Source organism: Lucilia sericata, unplaced genomic scaffold, assembly GCF_015586225.1.
Source record: "Lucilia sericata isolate MDLA Ls3-8-SP2 unplaced genomic scaffold, ASM1558622v1 Contig001107F_arrow, whole genome shotgun sequence".
Taxonomy (NCBI): Eukaryota; Metazoa; Arthropoda; class Insecta; order Diptera; family Calliphoridae; genus Lucilia; species Lucilia sericata.
The window spans coordinates 103,735-123,906 of NW_023995079.1; the positions used below are offsets into that span (position 1 = coordinate 103,735).

The following is a 20,172-nucleotide window of genomic DNA, read 5'->3' on the forward strand; positions in this document are numbered from 1 at the left end:
AGACTATAAGACTAGACTATAGACTAGACTATAGACTAGACTATAGACTAGACTATAGACTAGCCACTAGACTATAACTAGACTATAGACTAGACTAATAGACTAGACTAGAGACTAGACTATAGCTAGACAGAGACTAGACTATAGAGCTAGACTATAGACTAGACTATAGACATAGAACTAGACTATAGACTAGACTATAGACTAGACTATAGACTAGACTATAGACTAGCATAGACTAGACTATAGAACTAACTATAGACTAGACTTAGACATAACTATAGACTAGACTATATACTAGACTATAGACTAGACTATAACTAGACTATAGACTAGACTATAGACTAGACTATAGACTAGACTATAGACTAGACTATAGACTAGACCTATAGACTAGACTATAGACTAGACCTATAGACTAGGACTATAGACCTAGACTAGACTAGAGCTACACTAAGACTAGACTATAGGACTAGACTAAGACTAGACTATAGACTAGACTATAGACTAGACTATAACAGACTATAGACTAGACTATAGACTAGACTATAGACTAGACTATAGACTAGACTATAGACTAGGACTATAGACTAGACTATAGACTAGACTATAGACTAGACTATAGACTAGACTATAGACTAGACTATAGACTAGACATAGACTAGACTTAGACTAGACTATAGACTAGACTATAGACTAGACTATAGACTAGACTATAGACTAGACTATAGACTAGACTATAGACGAGACTATAGACTAGACTAGACTATACTAGAGAACTAGTGACTAGACTATAGACTAGACTATAGACTAGACTATAGACTAGACTATAGACTAGACTATAGACTAGACTATTAGACTAGGACTAGACTATAGACTAGACTATAGACTAGACTATAGACTAGACTATAGACTAGACTATAGACTAGACTATAGACTAGACTATAGCTAGACTAGACTATAGACCAGACTATAGACTAGACTATAGACTAGACTATAGACTAGACTATAGACTAGACTATAGACTAGACTATAGACTAGTACGATAGACTAGACTATAGACTAGACTATAGACTAGACTATAGACTAGACTATAGACTAGACTATAGACTAGACTATAGACTAGACTATAGACTAGACTATAGACTAGACTATAGACTAGACTATAGACTAGACTATATACTAGACTATAGACTAGACTTTAGACTAGACTATAGACTAGACTATAGACTATAGACTAGACTTTAGACTAGACTAGACTATAGACTAGACTATAGACTAGACTATAGACTAGACTTTAGACTAGACTATAGACTAGACATAGACTAGACATAGACTAGACTAGACTAGACTATAGACTAGACTATAGACTAGACTATAGACTAGACTATAGACTAGACTATAGACTAGACTATAGACTAGACTATAGACTAGACTATAGAGACTAGACTATAGACTAGACTATAGACTAGACTATAGACTAGACTATAGACTAGACTATAGACTAGACTATAGACTAGACTATAGACTAGACTATAGACTAGACTATAGACTAGACTATAGACTAGACTATAGACTAGACTATAGACTAGACTATAGACTAGACTATAGACTAGACTATAGACTAGACTATAGACTAGACTATAGACTAGACTATAGACTAGACTATCTACTAGACTATAGACTAGACTATAGACTAGACTATAGACTAGACTATAGACTAGACTATAGACTAGACTATAGACTAGACTATAGACTAGACTAGACTATAGACTAGACTATAGACTAGACTATAGACTAGACTATAGACTAGACTATAGACTAGACTATAGACTAGACTATAGACTAGACTATAGACTAGACTATAGACTAGACTATAGACTAGACTATAGACTAGACTATAGACTAGACTATAGACTAGACTATAGACTAGACTATAGACTAGACTATAGACTAGACTATAGACTAGACTATAGACTAGACTATAGACTAGACTATAGACTAGACTATAGACTAGACTATAGACTAGACTATAGACTAGACTATAGACTAGACTATAGACTAGACTATAGACTAGACTATAGACTAGACTATAGACTAGACTATAGACTAGACTATAGACTAGACTATAGACTAGACTATACTAGACTATAGACTAGACTATAGACTAGACTATAGACTAGACTATAGACTAGACTATAGACTAGACTATACTAGACTATAGACTAGACTATAGACTAGACTATAGACTAGACTATAGACTAGACTATAGACTAGACTATAGACTAGACTATAGACTAGACTATAGACTAGACTATAGACTAGACTATAGACTAGACTTTAGACTAGACTATAGACTAGACTATAGACTAGACTATAGACTAGACTATAGACTAGACTATAGACTAGACTATAGACTAGACTATAGACTAGACTATAGACTAGACTATAGACTAGACTATAGACTAGACTATAGACTAGACTATAGACTAGACTATAGACTAGACTATAGACTAGACTATAGACTAGACTATAGACTAGACTAGACTATAGACTAGACTAGACTAGACTAGACTAGACTAGACTAGACTACTAGACTAGACTAGACTAGACTATAGACTAGACTAGACTATAGACTAGACTAGACTATAGACTAGACTATAGACTAGACTATAGACTAAACTAGACTAGACTATAGACTAGACTATAGACTAGACTATAGACTAGACTATAGACTAGACTATAGACTAGACTATAGACTAGACTATAGACTAGACTATAGACTAGACTATAGACTAGACTATAGACTACTAGACTACTAATACTAGACTATAGACTAGACTATAGACTAGACTATAGACTAGACTATAGACTAGACTATAGACTAGACTAGACTAGACTAGACTATAGACTAGACTATAGACTAGACTATAGACTAGACTATAGACTAGACTATAGACTAGACTATAGACTAGACTATAGACTAGACTATAGACTAGACTATAGACTAGACTATAGACTAGACTATAGACTAGACTATAGACTAGACTATAGACTAGACTATAGACTAGACTATAGACTAGACTATAGACTAGACTATAGACTAGGACTATAGACTAGACTATAGACTAGACTATAGACTGGACTATAGACTAGACTATAGACTAGATTAGACTATAGACTATAGATTATAGACTATAGATTTTAGACTATAGATTATAGACTATAGTCCAGTCTAGTCTATAGTCTAATCTATAGTCTAGTCTATAGTCTAGTCTAGACTATAGATTATAGACTCTAGTCTAGACTAGACTATATACTAGACTATAGACTAGACTATAGACTAAACTTTAGACTAGACTATAGACTAGATTATAGTCTAGACTATAGACTAGAATATAGACTGGACTATAGTCTAGACTATAGACTAGACTATATACTGGAATATAGACTAGACTATAGACTAGACTATAGACTAAATTCTAGACAATACTGTAAATTAGACTGTAAACTAGACTATAATAGACTAGTCTTCTCCAAAAATATTACAGAATTCCTGCTTGAACAAACAATTTCATCCCAATTTATATTCAAATAATCAAGACGCAAACCAAATCTCAATTTACATTCCGATAACTGACGAAGCACAATTGTTGTTGGATCTTCATTTCCATTAGTCTATTATTCCAAGTTTTCAAAGTAACAGAATTTCCTTATACCCACATACAACACCCGCACACATGAATAACTAAATATTCGTATGTACCCATGCATCTGGAAAACCATTAGCTTAGTGGTTGGTTACTTTGGGTTCGTTGGGTTTGCCAACACTTATGGCAGATTTCAAGCAGTTCAGGGAAGTAGGTAATACTTGAACAGAGTTAAAATTTATAGTATTAGTACATTTAAATATAAAAAAGATTTATTTTTCAAAACAAACCCAACAAATGTTGTTGCACACACAATATTTTTACTACTTGACATTAAACGATTTGCACATAAATTCTCAACTCTTAACTAAAAAAACAAACTGAAATTCTGCTCTGCATACAGAGACACAGATACACTCTCGTACGCATACCGACATTAACATTAATTGGAACACGCAAAAACCACTACGGATAGATGACTAAGATCACAAGTCAGTGACGATGGACGAGAGTAAAGCGAAAAAAAAAATACACAAAAAAAAGAAAGTTATAAATATAAATGTCCGTCCAGACCAGAGTCTGTTCGCTTCTTGTATGTACAAGTTTGTATATATGGTGTGCAATATAATAAAGCAAATTTTGTTCTGGATTAGTTTGGTTGGTCGGTTGGTTGGCTAGTTGCAAGGAAGTTACAAATATAAAAATAAATTACAAACAAAGTTTAAATGATTAAGGAAAAGTAAATTATGAAATATAAAAATATATATAATGTGAAATAAAGTGTGTTATTACTTCTATTTAATGGCTTAAATGGTCAAGTAAGTCCAAGTGGCAGAAGGAAATTGAGGTTTATAGAAAAAGTAGTAGTGTTATTTTGGTTTCTTAACACGCAACTGTAACAATTTGCAGAAGAATTTGTATACCCTTCACCATCGTGAGAAGGTTATGTCATTCCGTTTGTTACTTCTACAATATAATTTTTTGAACCGATTATTACAAAATGCGGAGTTGATTTGGCCATGTTTAACGGTCTGTTCGTATGTGTATTGAAGCTAGTGTTCAGAAGACCCCACATATATGCAAGATCCAAATCAATCAGAGAAATTGGTTTATATAAAATGGAGATATGAGCAAAATTCCGAAACAACTCATGAAAATATTACATATCTCATTCTTGATAATTTTTTTTCTTTCTTAGATCCTATAGGTTCTCTTGTATTGTCTGTTAGAGAAGAAATAAGAAAGAACTTCTTCAAAAGTCATTATAGAGAAGACCCTTGCATGGCTACCAAATTTACAATGACCAGTAATAACTGTTTAATGAGGGCTGCGATATCGATCTCAGATAGGACGTTCTATGTGGATCCATACTCTTGAGACCATCGGTCCTGAGTTAAACTGTAACATATATCGGATACTGGGGTATATCCAATATAGCCATCGTATTTCCAGCTTTCGCCAAGGTTTCAGCAATATTATTGCCGTGTCCTCTTTCCGACTATCGATTGTATCTTCATCTCGGTTAGAGACGCCCGACATTCCTAGGCAGTTTTCGATGTGAAATACACACCAATCAGGGTATTAAATCCCTTGATTGTCAGTATAGATTCTGATATCCCTATTAGATATCCAATAGTACCTAAGCCAATTTGTTATTTCCTTTTGCTGATATTTCAGTTTGTAAGATAGTTTAGTCAATTATCATTCGGTGTAAAAGTGATGTTAGTTCCAAATTCCTCTATTTGTCTTTGAACCGTCAGTATAAACATGGAGACTATTAACATTTAAATGCAGAGTTTCTGAGTTATCCATGTTGATAAGATATCAGAAATCTCTCGTAAAAGACAGGAAAACAACAGACAATAGCATTACAGGGGTTTGGCAAGACTCCTGGAACAGAAGTTCAATTTGCCAGTAATACTTAATCTAGCTACAGGCAACCAAGTGTTTCTAAGAGCATCCGTTATAAGAATAGCCTCGCCATTAAAAGGAGGAAGTGAGAATTGAGGGATTAAATGGTTAAACATTACTTGAATATAGGTTCAAAATTTCATATAGTTCCCCTGCAAATGTACATACTCCCAAAAAATGGAATTATTGTTCATCATTTAATCATAAATAATTTATAAATTAATAATGATAATAGGTATAAAATTTGACTGGAATATGTTGTGTATATATTCAAAACATTTTGTGAATGTTTTTCCCGATTGCCTCATAGTTGGACCCAAAGAAAGTCCTATTCTGAAGATCAATTATTAGTAAATAACTCATTATTATCAGGATAAAATTCTATACGAATATGTTGTGCACACACACAAATTATTTAGCGACATTTTTTCCGGTCCGGTCTATAATTAAACAAAGCACCCATATTAAGTCCACTTTCGAAAATCACTTAATTGTAAATAACTCATGAATTAATAATGATATCGGGATAAAATTATACTTGAATAATTTGTATAAATACAAATCATTCACTGAAAGTTTTTCCGGATCGCCCCATAATTAGTCGTAGCTCCCATATAAAGTCCACTTCCGAAAATCACTCAAGAAATAATAATATCGGGATAAAATTATACTCGAATATATTTTGTATATTTACAAATCATTCTGTAAATGTTTTCCGGATCGGCCCATAATTGGTCAAAGTTCCCATATAAAGCCCTACCCTGAACATCACTTATCATAAATTACTCATTACTAAATAAATATATCGGGATAAACGAAAATAACTTAATCGTAAATAATTCAAGAATTAAGAATGATATCGGAATAAAATTTTATTTAAATATGTTTTGTATATACATATACAAATCATTCTGACACATTTATGTGGATCAGTCCATTAATATTCTATAAATATTCGATGTAACAATAAAATACTAACTTATAGATGAAGGGTATTTTAGATTTTGCATAGCCGTGTATTGCACTCATTATAATGTGACAGTAAAAATGACCATAAAACTTCCTGCGGAATATGAATATAATTTAGAGGAGAAATGATGATAGTCTTGTCAACAAAATTGTTAGATACAAATTGATATAGCATGTCGGTATATTTGACAACTTTGAGGATTTGATACAACCGTTAAGAGTTAATTAAGACTTTTTAACAGGTTTAATTATTGAGAATAAAAATCTATATAAAACTAAATTAACTTAATATTAGTAATTATTTACCTAGAATTTTCAATAATACCCTCGTATTATCTATATATATATAAAAATGAATGTGTGTTTGTTTGTATGTTTGAACGTTATAGACTACTAAACGGCTGAACCGATTTTATTCAAATTTTCACAGCGTATTCCTGTATGTCTGGAATAGGTAATAGGCTACTTGTCGGAGCAACTTTAGTATCAATATAATTATTTAGGACAAAAAGTAGGCGGACTAGCATTAGGGGGCGTGGCACCTCCCATATAATTAAATACAAAAATTCGTTTATCTTGGAAACTATTACAGTTAGAATCTTCAAATTTTGCACGAATAACTTTAACATCCATCTAAACATTTTGGGTAATAAATTGGCGGACCCATGAGGGGAGCGACACCTCCCATATTAATTTAAGACAAAAATTCCTTTATCTGGAAAACTAAAGGAACTAAATTCTTCAAATTTTGCACGAAGAACTTAAATATTCATCTGAACATTTTGGAGGGGAAAAACGGACTTTCATCTGGGGAGGCTTGAACCCTCATATGAATCAAATAGAAAAATTCGTATATCTGAGAAACTATTACAGCTAGAAATAAAGAATATGGACATTCATCTGAACATTTAGAGTATAACGGGCGGACTTTCAATGGGAAACTTGGCACCTCCCATATGAATTAAATATAAAATTCGTTTATCTGGGAAACTAATAGAACTTGATTCTTAAAATTTTGCACAAATTAGTATAGTATTCATCTGAACATTTTGGACTTTCATGTGAGGAGCTTGAAGCCCCCACAAATAGAAAAATTTTTATATCTGAGAAACTATTAGAGCAAGAATCTTCAAATTTTACATGAAGAACTTTGAAATTCATGTGAACATTTAGAGCATAACGGTCGGACTTTCAATGGGTGGCTTGGCACAACATATATAAATTAAATACAAAATTTCGTGCATCTTGGAAATTCTTCTATTATTCAAATTTTTTATAGATAGATAGAAATAGAATACAATCATATGTAACATATTATAAATCTGGAAAACTATTGTGGTTAGAATATTCAAAATCGTTAAGTGGGATTTTTATTTATACATATTCCTTTTAGGGTAGCAAAGCACACTGGGTATAGCTAGTTAACCTATACAGGTTATTTAAACTGTATGTAATTCCTAACTAATCTAACGAAACTTGCTTTTAAAAGATTTAATTCAAAATTTGAACTGCTGTAACATTATTCCAATTTGTACTAGAAATTTAACAATTTCATAATCCACTGTACAAGTATCATTAAAATTAAAAACAACAAAAAATTCCTATAAAATATTACTTCTTATTATGAGTATTTTTCATACTTGCCACAAAATCTAGCAGTAGTTTAACCACATTCTTATAATTGCCAACTAGCTGCTGATGAATTTCAAGAAAAAGTCAAAGAATCCACAATTTTATAGCAGTCTAAGGAGCTCATTAAAATTGTTCGAGTAATAATTATTATTTTTTTAATATTTATATTTGTTGGTTTATTATTACACATTCTTTTACACACATACCTGTTAAGTTAAGAAGAGCAAGGCAATTAAAGAAATATCTTTCACCGCCTTAGAAACAAACTAAACTTGAAATCACCACAATAGTAATGGTAATTCTATAGTATTCCAGTTTTTCTGTAAAATACTTCGATAGTAATCTAAACTAGATATTCATAAGTCTTTTAACGTCATTTATCCAGCATATAGAGTAAATGAACGAGTCAATGAAAAAAAAATCAGGAAATTGTTGATAGATAAATATTAACCAGGTAAAATGTTGTTATCGATACACTTGGAATAAATTTAAGTTGATTTGGCTACGGGATTTTTATTAAGAATAGGAATAGCATGGGATGGGTCGCTGTTAATTAAATGGACCATATGTTTGAGATTTTGTGGTTATCATGAACTTATTTGCCCGCTCCAGCTATCCGACTTTGTTTTTCATAAATATAAATTCGAATAATTCTGAAACTCTCCAAATTCTTAATAAGTCCAATCAACAATCACTGCACAGTCAAGTAGATTCAAAATGACTCCATTTTGACAAGATATATTGTCATTAAGATCGTAATGTTTACTAACGTAGTATAAGAACCAGTTTTTAGTCTAGGTCGTTGAAGTGGAGTCCAAAACAACATGCCTGCTTACCTGTCAGCAATTTGGATATACATACATATTTATTCTATAACGTCATGTCTTTCACTTGTGTTGTTTCTAACGGATATTTCATTAAGAACGATGTATTGTTTTATAACGCGATCGATTTCGATCTTTAACAAGATCTATCAAATGTTTCTACTTCGTATTCTAAGGTAGAAGTGAAAGACATCTAACATCCATGTGAATGACTTAATGTCAAAATCTCATCAGTATCATCGATCTCTATCAGTTAGGTTTCGATCTTTTACATGATCTTTTTCTAAACTTGACAATCCTCGCATGTTCAAATGTTTCTACTTCGTATTCTAAGGTAGAAGTGAAAGACATCTAACATCCATGTGAATGACTTAATGTCAAAATCTCATCAGTATCATCGATCTCTATCAGTTAGGTTTCGATCTTTTACATGATCTTTTTCTAAACTTGACAATCCTCGCATGTTCACGCAAATAGTATAAGATTCTTCCGACTTTTTTCGGTGCATAGTCAACTTTTTTATCTCAGAGAGGGATGGTTTAGAACTCGATCTAATAATCCCATTGAAAGCTATTCCTAAACCTGATAATCCTCTCTCGTACACGCAAACAGCTAGTAATTCCTAAACTGGATTATCCTCTCTCGTTCACGCTAAAGGTATAAGATCAAAATATTTCTACGGATTTAGATCAGAGTTCACTTTATTTTATCTCAGAGATGGATAGATGTTAGATTTAATGATTAAGTATTTCAAACTCGATCTAATGATCCCATTGAAAACTATTCCAAAACTTGATAATCTTCTCTCGATCAATCACGCAAACAGTTTTTTCAGATTTAGCGCAGAATCAACTTTAGTTTTATTGAGAAGGATAGATATTGGATGTTATTGAGTTATATCTTGTTACTCGATCAAATGGTTCCATCTAGAATTAAACCACCAAAGCTAGCAATACCTAGTCCTGACAATTCTCTCTAGTTTTCGCAAACACTTGAATATCAATCTCTCGCTATCACTAAAACAGTTTCTGAAGGACATAGAAGTAAATCTGTCACCTCGTCTAAGAAACAGTTAGATTCTTTGCGCACTTATCTAGACAATTGGAACATTGCTTGCGAATCGTGTGGAAAATTTGCAATTCGGCGTAAGAATAGAACCCGCTATCAGCAGGACTTCTAGTTTTCTAGTTATTAGTGTCGCAGTTTCGGTGATTAAGAGGTGGCAACGATTACAATCCAAATCGTTTCACAATCTGGCGTCGGAAAATCTGAAGTACAAATTATGTATTAAACTTGCAATGATACTTTTGCATTAAGTATTCCATGCTGAGTGTTATGGAAAGAATACCTAAAAACACATTTTCCATTTATCGTGATCAGATCATATAAAGCCAGAAACTTTCACCGGAAAGTTTTCCTAATTCAATACTACAAAGTTTGATATTCGTGATTTTGAAAGTTTTTTTGTGCAAGGTTGAAGGTAATAAACCCGTTTTTGATATATCGTATATAGATCATATAAATTGTGCGCTGACGTTTCAGAATCAGTTTTAAAAAGTTGGGTGTAACTCAAAATGTTTAAGAAATTTCGAAGATCGAAAAATTTTAATGGAGCTCTGTTTGTCATTCGTAATCCTGAGCGTTTCTTCTGCTCGGTTGCAATATTTGCTCATACGAACCACGTCTTTGATGTCTGTTTGTAGTGAGTAGGTCCCGGTATGAAGGTCCCGATCCCTAAACATATACATTTATGGGCTAACAGTTGAGAATCCCCTTCTAGTGATTCGGTATGGATACATAAAATGTTTTAGTACATTTCAGGTTCTAGCTGAGTGTTGGGAGAAGAAACTGTGATCTTTTATCTCGGGAAATCTCCCATCACTTCAGAATACGGATAATCTCCTCTCCTCAGTGTTGAGAAATAGCTTTCTCTCATAGAAAATAGAAGCCTTCTTTCCATGAGAAACAATTTCCCAATTATAATTGATCTTTAATAACGAATATGGAATTCCCATACACAGCTTTCAGTAATTATCTCCTGCAGTTTCCCACTTAAGTGATTTTGTAGTAACCTTCCCCAAATTTCTTTGACTGTTTTTGAACCCATCAATATTTTATTGATAGAAGCAATATACTTTATTTCTAACAATAAAATTAAACCACTATTTCTTGTAAGCTGTGAGATTGAATATCGATTCTATATTTTTGGTTAAAGTCAAACAGACAAGATCAATAGATAGAAAGAAAGAATATAAACAACTGGTTCCAATCAGTCTTTTGTAATTTTAAAACACTACTCACGGAGTGTTCATATATGAAACAAACACATATTCAACACTACGAAATACAACAAACAATGAACCTTTCTTAGCGGCTCAAATATAAACAACACAATTGCTAAAGAAAAGCAACAAAAAAACAAGAAATGCAAAAAAAGACGAAAACTTGAAAACTAAGAAGCAACACAACATAGCGCAGGCGCAACACTCAAACTCAAACAAGAAAAGAAAAGTTTAAAATATATTAAAAAAAATTGGTTTGTAGTGTATGTGTTTGAATGAAAAAGAAAAAACAAACTATAATATGTAGTCAGTCAGTCTTTTGTTGTCATGACCATGGTCTTCTGTCTTTTGGGTAAAAGTTTAAGAAGTTGCAAGCAAGCTACGCTTATAGACACCAAACCAACGGTATATTAAATGTAAACTAGACGTTGGCAAAAGAAGACGTTAAGAAGCAACTAAACGGAATAAAAAATTTAAACATAAATAAAAAAAAGTTTACCCAGTTTAACTTTAAAGCGTTGAAATGTTTAGTTAAAATTTATTGAAAAGAAAAAAAATACTGTTTATATTAAATTGTGTAACGATCAATCAATTCGAAACCTAACGTTTACCAAAACAACAAAAAAAAAGTAAAAGTGTTAAAAGATAAATATAGAAAAAAAAAAAATATATTAAAAACAAAATATCGCAACAAAAGAAAGAAAAATGTTTTATTTAAAACTATCAATAAGTGGTTTATTTATTATAACCTTTTATGGTTTGTTAATGTGCAGTGCTGAAAATATTAATAAGCAATTAGCGGTACAAGAAAATAACGAGCAATTAAATACAACTTTTCAAGAATTAGTGAAAAATGTTACGAATTCAAGAACGGGTCGCACTTTATTGCCGCATCCTAGAACGCCTACGTTTACGCTGAGACGCAGGCAACCAATTAAAATACGTGCGAGGGCGGATCATTTCCCTATACGTACCCAAATACGTCGTGTACACAATGGTGTGCAGCCTCAGCAAAACATGCGTTTTGGTTATGACTCCTTGAAGAGTTCCAAATATGCCCCCTCCTCTAAGGGGGCCAATCCAGCATTTTTAAATAATGGCAAAGGATCTGCCTATAGACCACAATTAGCGGGAGCTCATCCCAATTCCGTGCATGTACCAGCTTTATCACAACAATATATACACAATTTCAAAGCCTCACCCGCTTTCAATGGTCAAGTGGTGGTACATCCTGTAACCCAAACTCAAAACCAAAAACCCAACACAGCACAACAGGATAATATCTATCCCAAATATGTTAAGCCCCAGCAGCAATTGACACAAACAGCAGCAACTCAAAACCAACAACAAAAACAACCTCAACAAACGCTGACCCAATACCCCGATTTCAAACAATATCCCATACCCGATCAGGAGAAAATGCAACAATACAATGAGCAACATGAAAAATATTTGCAACAACAGAAATATCTAACACCCAAAAACCCCATAGCCTACTATCAACTGCAACACACCCAACAACAGCAAGAATTACAAGCACAACAACAGCAGCAGCTAAATTATGGAGTTCAACAACCTCAACAGTATTTGCCACAATCACAACAACAACAGCCTTCCATACCCATACATGAAAGTCCGCAATCGAACAACATGAATAACGTAGCCTTTCCCGCAGCGGCCTCAGTGCCACCAAAAATGTATTCGGTTTATGAAGAAAACGACATGACAGAATTGCAAAATAACAATTATCAAACTGCCACATATCAAGGATTGGACAAAGAAGCTCAGGAATATTTACGTTTTATGAATACCAATGAATATTTTCTGCCCAAAAAAGATCCCAATTACAAGCAGATAGATGAGGAAACCGATAAACGCCAGTACAATGTTTTAAAGGCTCAACAGCAGCAACATTTGCATTCTCTGCAGCAAACACAACAACCCACACCTTATCAGCAAACACAACCACAGCAGACACCATACCAACAGGCTCTACAGCAACAGCAGCCAAGTTATGCATCCTCCTCCTCTTCTTCCGCTGCTTTAGCCAGCACCCAATATTCTAATAATCCTTATTCCGACCTCTCCGATGCCTCTTCCTACAATCTGGCAGCAAATCCTGTTTCCCAGTTCTTCTATCAAACACATGATCCCTCTACAGCAGCTTCCTCCACCGTCGTACGCACTAGCTATCAAACTGGTTATAATCAAAATCAATTTGTGGTCAATTCTCAAGATAATAAAGTTTCCAAATACTCCTTACCAATTGTCTCTACACCCAGTTCTATTGTGATATCTACCCAGAAACCTCATGTTTATGCTCAATTAAGACATAATTCAGCGGGAAATCGCACGCCTGAACCTTTACGTTTTGAATTTACCGAACGTGATGCTATGGTGGGAGGTGTTGCCTACACTCATGCTCCACAAGTACAATTAAGATATAATTCTTTGGCCTCGAATAGTGTAACGCCCAGTGTCGAAAGTTCAACAGTTAGTTCGTTGGGTTCAAAGTTGATTAGTAAACATCCGGTTAAACCGATAGCGGAAGATAATGATGATGATCCGGAGGATGGTGATGATATGCAAGAAGCAGGAACAGTAAGTTAATTTTAGATTTTATTTTCCACTTAATACCGACTTTTTAAAAATCTGTGATATATTTTTATTCAAAGCACTGACACTCTCACTAAATGTTTTTCTTTAAACAATCACTTTAATTCACAAAATTATCACTTTCTTTTGTATTTTTAAGAAATTTATAAAGAATGCAGCTTAAATCGATAATATGTTCTGTTATAGTGCTGTTATTTGTTCTAATATATTTATTTCTTTACCGTTAGCTTTAAAATTAACGGTTAATGACAATGGTGCCAGGTAATTTGTTTAAGTCAAGACTTAAACCTTTTCTTTACAGAATGTTTCATATTATCTCTTTATGTTCAAAAGAATTTGGGTGCAACACTCATACATATTTGGAAAACTTTTTTTGTCCAGAAGGGGTATTAAAATTTGGAATATCGAATTGGTACTTTTATCAAATTGAAAGTACAAGGTTATTAATATGTTCTCATGATTAGTTTTAAAGTCAAAATTCATTTTTGATACCTGATCCGAACTTCTTCTAAAGGATTCGTGCATAAATCCATTAGACAAAGGAAGGACTAGGCAGTTGAATGATATGTTACATGAGGACCCTGACCACTGAAAAAGTTGTTAGCCACGGCAATAAGTAGCGTGTTTCTCATGTAAATTTCTTTAGTTGTTGTTGTAACAGCTAATGCTATACGATAATCTAATTCGGGGGATTCTTTATTGAGGATCTAGGCTTTATAATGTCATTACTTCTGTAGGATTCCATTACACAAATTGAAGTAGAGTTGGCTAGGCAACACAGTTGAATATGGACCTTGACCATATGCCAGATATTCACGGTCTATTAAAGACAGCAGTTACAAAGTATGTTGCTCAACCCCGAACTTAGTTGCACCCAAATGACTCTTGTATGCCGCGCAGGTGATGGACTTCTGATGTGAATTTTGTGCGCAATAATTTAATCCGAGCGGTTTTACATGGGGTCAAGGCTTAAAAATTGTAATATTCCTACAGGATAAAGCCATTGTACAATTGGGTTGGCTAGATAGTTAAATATTTGTGGAGCTATCTCAAAGATCCTTACCAGCATATGGCATTCATTCACAGTCTATGAGGCTGTAATAAGACCATTGCTCCAACCCTTAGTTGTGACAGAATTAATGTGGTTTTAGGCAGGTGTCGGCTATTGGAGGTGGGTGTACAGCAAGAGCGACTCTTTGAATCTCGTTCAAAGTTGCCATTAACAATGTTCGATCGGATTGTGCACATATCCTAATCTTATACACAAAGGTCCTTTCAAACATAGCTTGGGGAATCCTCTTCAACTGGAAGAACCTTCCTCATGTAGGTGGTGTTCAGAGGATATTTACATGCAGCCCATATCAATCCTTAGGGTAGCATATTTCTCAACAATTAACCGCTAACCTATCGTTTTAAAAGTAGTCAACAGGGTTTCTTTATTCATACCCCAAGTAATACCAGCTACCGGTTTTAAGGACTTTGTTCCTCCTTCGCAATTTCGTTAGTATTCAGAATATTTTTTCTATGTTATGTTTTGGATGGATAAAAGAGAATAAAATTTCATTTGAATTTTAATATTTCAAAATATTTCTAATGGACCATTGAGCCTTTCTTTGAAAGCAGAATGTTTGACCAAAGAATTTGGTTCCCACGATAAGTGGTTCTTCCCTTTTGAACGTTCTGAGACTCAACTAAAGATATTCAACTTATAGAGATCTGTATGAGCTGTCTATGTGTTCTCAGGAAGGAAAAGATAAAATAACAATGGAACTGTTATAATAATAATCATTAATTAAGGAATACAGTCCAATAGCTATGAATTTCTCTGATCAGGCTACAAAGCCAAAGTGGTAAATAGTATAATCATGTTTAATTTAACTGATTTTCACTTCAACTTTCCTCAAAAGTTTATTAATCAATTCTTAATTTATTTGTTGTCCTGTTATCTTCAGTAACGTAATTTTTTCATGGTTACCGCCATTTTACGTCTAGCAAGAGTAACCATTTCTCGAATAAGATCGAACTTACTTCACCGTTTTTCAGTTCAGTTTTTTCAAAAGGACTTTGGAAAAGTTAGAAATCTGAGCTTTAAACAGTTCGTATGAAAAGTACTAAAGAGCTTCTTGATATCTTTTATGAAAATTTGACGGTTAATTTGGAATAACTTCTGATTTTTATACCTACATATAACTCGTTACACATATCGGTCTTTCCATAAAAATTGAAAATTTAATTGCAAAAGACTTTTAGGTTGTTACAGTTTAGGTTGAATAGGATCATGAAAATATATGAACACCTAGGTCTCTAACAGACCTGTTCTGCGCTCGTTTACATTAACAGTGAATCACCCTTAAAGTGGAATTACCGTTTGATAATTAAGAATTTCAGTTTGAAATTCCTTAAGGATCTAGATTCTGAGGGATCTAATATTGTGGGAGTTTGGTTCTAATTTCGACAAAATTTGAGTATGTCGAAGAAGGCGTTCCAGTGCTTCACTGTCCTCACCACATGCTCTGCATTCATGGCATTCCACTCGTCCTATACGGTGTAGTTGTGCTCGTAGTCCTGTATGTCCAGTGAGGATACGTACCATTGAACTATGTTGTTGTTGTAACAGATTGGCTGTGACTGGATGATCTTCCCTGGGGAAAAAACTTCCGGTTGATCTAGCTGTTGCTGAGTTGACAATCTTTGGCCGATTGAGAATCAGGTCATTCCGGAGCGGAGATCGGAGTCGTTGGAACGTACCATTAAACCATCGTCGGACTTGATCTCACTGGGGGGATTACCCGCTTTCCTTGCGTTTGGTTGCGCTCTCCTTTACACAAACTGTTTTCAGGTTAACAACTATTAAGATCCTTTTGAATTTCCATACGAAATTGCAGTAACAAGATCAAATTGCAGTAACAAGATCAAATAATCTACAAGATCTAAGATTTCTATAGAAAAGTAACACGATCAATATATCTATAAAAACCAAACATGATTAAGATTTCAATAGAAAATTGACACGGTTAAGATCTCTATAGAAAAGTAACACGATGAAGTTCTTTATAGAATACAGACACGATCACTTTTTTGGAACCTTTGGACATTATAAGTGAATGTCCTATTTGCAGATATTTTGCTAGGCCTCTAAAATTTCTAACATAAATTCTTAAAATTATAATAAAATATAAAAAAATCTAATAAAATTTTAAATTAAAAGAGAAATTTTTAAAAATATGCATGTGTGCAAATGTAAACACCTCAAAAAACAAACTAAACTTTTATTATTCTAGAATCTATATGGCCGACAACCAGTTGTAAGTAGTGAATCAAATAAATCCACCACTACAACAGAGGCGCCTCCCAGTGAACAAAAAGACACCGAAGAGTATTGTGAGCGCATCTGTGCAATAGTTGAAGATGAAAATGAAGAAATTGTTTGCGGTTCAGATGGTTATATGTACACGAGTGAGGCACAAATGGAATGTTATGCATCATGTTTGCATATTGGTAAGTTGTAGTTGTTGTTGTTGAGGTTGAGGTGCTGAATGTTTTAAAAATTAAACACAATTAAATTGTAAATATGTTAATGTTTTTTGGGTTGGTTGTTGGGAATTTAAATTTCATGTGAAAGTGTTTAAAATTAACATTTTTTAATAATTTATATTTTTTTTCAGATGTAACGATACAAGGAAAGGGCTCTTGTTCAACGCGATAAGCCATCCTGTTTAATATGTATTTGATATTTTAACTCAATTAGTAAAATAATTAATTTATTTTTTTTTAGTTTTAGTTTTATACGAAAATGATAACTGTTAACTATTAAGGCATTCGAAATGAACGTGAAAATAATAAAAATGTGAAATATTTTTAATTGTATGTGTTTGTTGTTTTTAATATTTAATATTTTTTTAATTAGGCGTCGAATTGGGTAGATTCCATGATTACACATTCTGGCACTGTATAACAGATAGTGTTGCAGTCAACTAGAAACTAAATTTGATTAAGTTTGAGCTTGACAAAACTTTCAGAACCCCATCCTAATGTGAAAAGATGACAATAAGATGAATTGTCAACTAGAAGAATGGCATAGAAATATAGCAGGAGTTAACTGCGGTCGCTTCGGTAAATATATTTTAGCGAAGCTAGAGCTTTCTATGGTTTTGATCTGTTGGGATTTATGGATTATCTATGACCTTTAGTAGCAGGTATCCATGTTTTTAAAGCATGAAGGACAGATTTTATGGGAATGTGTCGTGGACAAGCTCTTGCTCGAAGTCCAAGGGACCTCCGTGTGAACGTGTTTACTCGTAGGAGCAAAATTTAACTAAAAAAGAAAAACTATGCAAAAAGATGTAGGAGTAGCGGATAGAACTAACTACGGCTTTCAGGGACTATAAAGGAACTGAGGAAAATGAATCGGACAATACTTTGGGTGGGATTTGACACTGATTTACATGTATGCTAAGATTTTAAAGGACTGTGATGTGGACGTGCTCTTGCAGTTGTCCAGTAACTCCTTTGTCTACGTTTTTCGTTAATATCGCTATGATATTCGCTTATAGTCAGAGGCCAAGCGAATCGCCAAGAAGTCAATCTATCGTCTCTGAGATGAGAGCGATGTAACAATGGAGAGGGCCTTGATGACCAGTTAGTGCATTCATAAACTAGTTGTTTAACATCTCCCCTCTGCGTCAGGATAATGCTTATGCATGGTCCACGTATGCTGTAACTACCCTGCAGTCAGACTGGGTCCATATATCTTTTTGTCAACAGTACTAGTTCAAATGTCTCCAATCTTTCATTTCTGTGTCAATATAAAAAATACAGAGACCAAAGTGGTGTATATCTAGTGGCATTGTCAACAAACATGTCAATATTCCTTAAGAAAATGTCTGTATTAAAACTGAATGGACTCGCGATATAGAAATGTACTAGTAAATTCCTGGTTCTAATGTCACCATATGGATCCATGAGAAGTACCTAGTCAATAGTCATAATGTTACTAGAGAATTTTCAATGACACGCACATGTTAAATGTCAATAACACTAAGCCTTGTATAGGGTATAATTCGACACTAGTACTACTGACAAAGTCAATAGCGATTAAGCACATTTTTAATATTGACATTTCCTACAGGGTACTTGGTTGTTCCGTTTCAACGTGCTTACTCGTAAGAGCAAAATTTAACCTAAAGAGAAAGACGATGTAAAGGAAAGCTATAGGAGGAGCGGCAAGAACTAAAAGGGGGAAACGACGAAATAGTATGCCGGATTTACCCTATGGATTTCAGGGACTGTTAAGCATCTGAGGGGGTATTGATACTGACTAACATTCATGCCAGGACTTTAAAGCATGAAAGAAATTTTTAAAAGAACAGTTAGGTGGAAAAGCTCTTACGGGTTTCGAGTAAAGGCTCCGTTAGTTTCTGCGTTCCATGATGAATCAGCTGATTCGATAACCCTGAGGTTTTTGTATGAAAATCACAAATCAGTTATGGAACGGAATGTAGAAACTATTACTTGCTTAACTTCTTTGGAGAAACTCATACTACTCAGAAGTTAAGTGAAAAAGCTTTATTTTTCGACAATTGGATCATAGTAGCTGATTATCTGTCGTGACTCTCATCTATGAAGAGCAGATTCTGGGTTTTAATCAATAGATACCAATAGCAATGGTTTCCTATGCTGACTATGTAGCGGTAGGCAGTCATCTTGAAACCTCACCTCAAGATTAGAATAAGCACTAATGATATAAGCTCATGGTAGTGTAAATCCTAACAAATCAGAACATGTGATATTCTCGGGAAAATACAAGATCCCTTTGTTATTAGTTATTTTGTAGCACAAATGAAAATGACAACTCCGACTCGACAGAGACTCAAATTCGGACGCTTGAGTCGGGGTAGAACAATATTTTTACGTATTGGATAATGCAGCGACGATGTTACCGGTCTTTTAGAATATGAATTTCCGGACATTTCAATATGCAGACATTTTTAGGCGAGTTTTCGACATGTTACGATGATTTAACGGATACTCAGGATATTGTAGTTCTTTCCTAAAGAAAAATGTTCGTTTAATACAACTGTCGCTGAGTAAACAATCATTGGTTCTGGGAACGATTCTGGCCATAGTGCTTTCAAGTTCATGTCAAGTTTTTAAGTTATTCTCCAATTGTACAATTGTGGATTTATTCCTTCATATTTTATACTTTAGTACTTTTTCTAATAAAATCATCTCTAACAGCTAAACTATTGACATTATCACTGTCAGTCTTTAAAAGAAAAACACTGATAA

The 20,172-nt window shown here is 33.8% G+C and overlaps 1 protein-coding gene across 2 annotated transcripts; it reads left to right on the forward strand.

Annotated features, from left to right (window-relative positions):
• The first annotated feature begins 11,680 nt into the window (after nucleotides 1-11,680).
• LOC119610043 (uncharacterized protein DDB_G0290301) lies at nucleotides 11,681-17,751 on the forward strand. 2 transcript variants are annotated; one of them, XM_037965120.1, is made up of 4 exons: nucleotides 11,681-13,869; nucleotides 17,166-17,382; nucleotides 17,550-17,607; nucleotides 17,660-17,751. In XM_037965120.1, exons 1-3 carry the CDS (start codon nucleotides 11,974-11,976, stop codon nucleotides 17,588-17,590), a joined length of 2,154 nt encoding a protein of 717 aa, XP_037821048.1. In that variant the 5' UTR covers nucleotides 11,681-11,973; the 3' UTR covers nucleotides 17,591-17,607; nucleotides 17,660-17,751. The 2 variants fall into 2 exon arrangements, with proteins under 2 accessions (XP_037821048.1, XP_037821047.1); XM_037965119.1 differs by having other exon boundaries at nucleotides 17,550-17,751.
• The last annotated feature ends 2,421 nt before the right edge of the window (nucleotides 17,752-20,172 follow it).

Excerpts from the sequence above, each read along its gene's own strand:
- LOC119610043 (XM_037965119.1), top strand. The coding sequence starts at position 11,974 with ATGTTTTATTTAAAACTATCAATAAGTGGTTTATTTATTATAACCTTT. Across the intron at positions 13,870-17,165 it reads ATATGCAAGAAGCAGGAACA|AATCTATATGGCCGACAACC; the intron begins GTAAGTTAATTT and ends TTATTATTCTAG. Across the intron at positions 17,383-17,549 it reads TGCATCATGTTTGCATATTG|ATGTAACGATACAAGGAAAG; the intron begins GTAAGTTGTAGT and ends ATTTTTTTTCAG.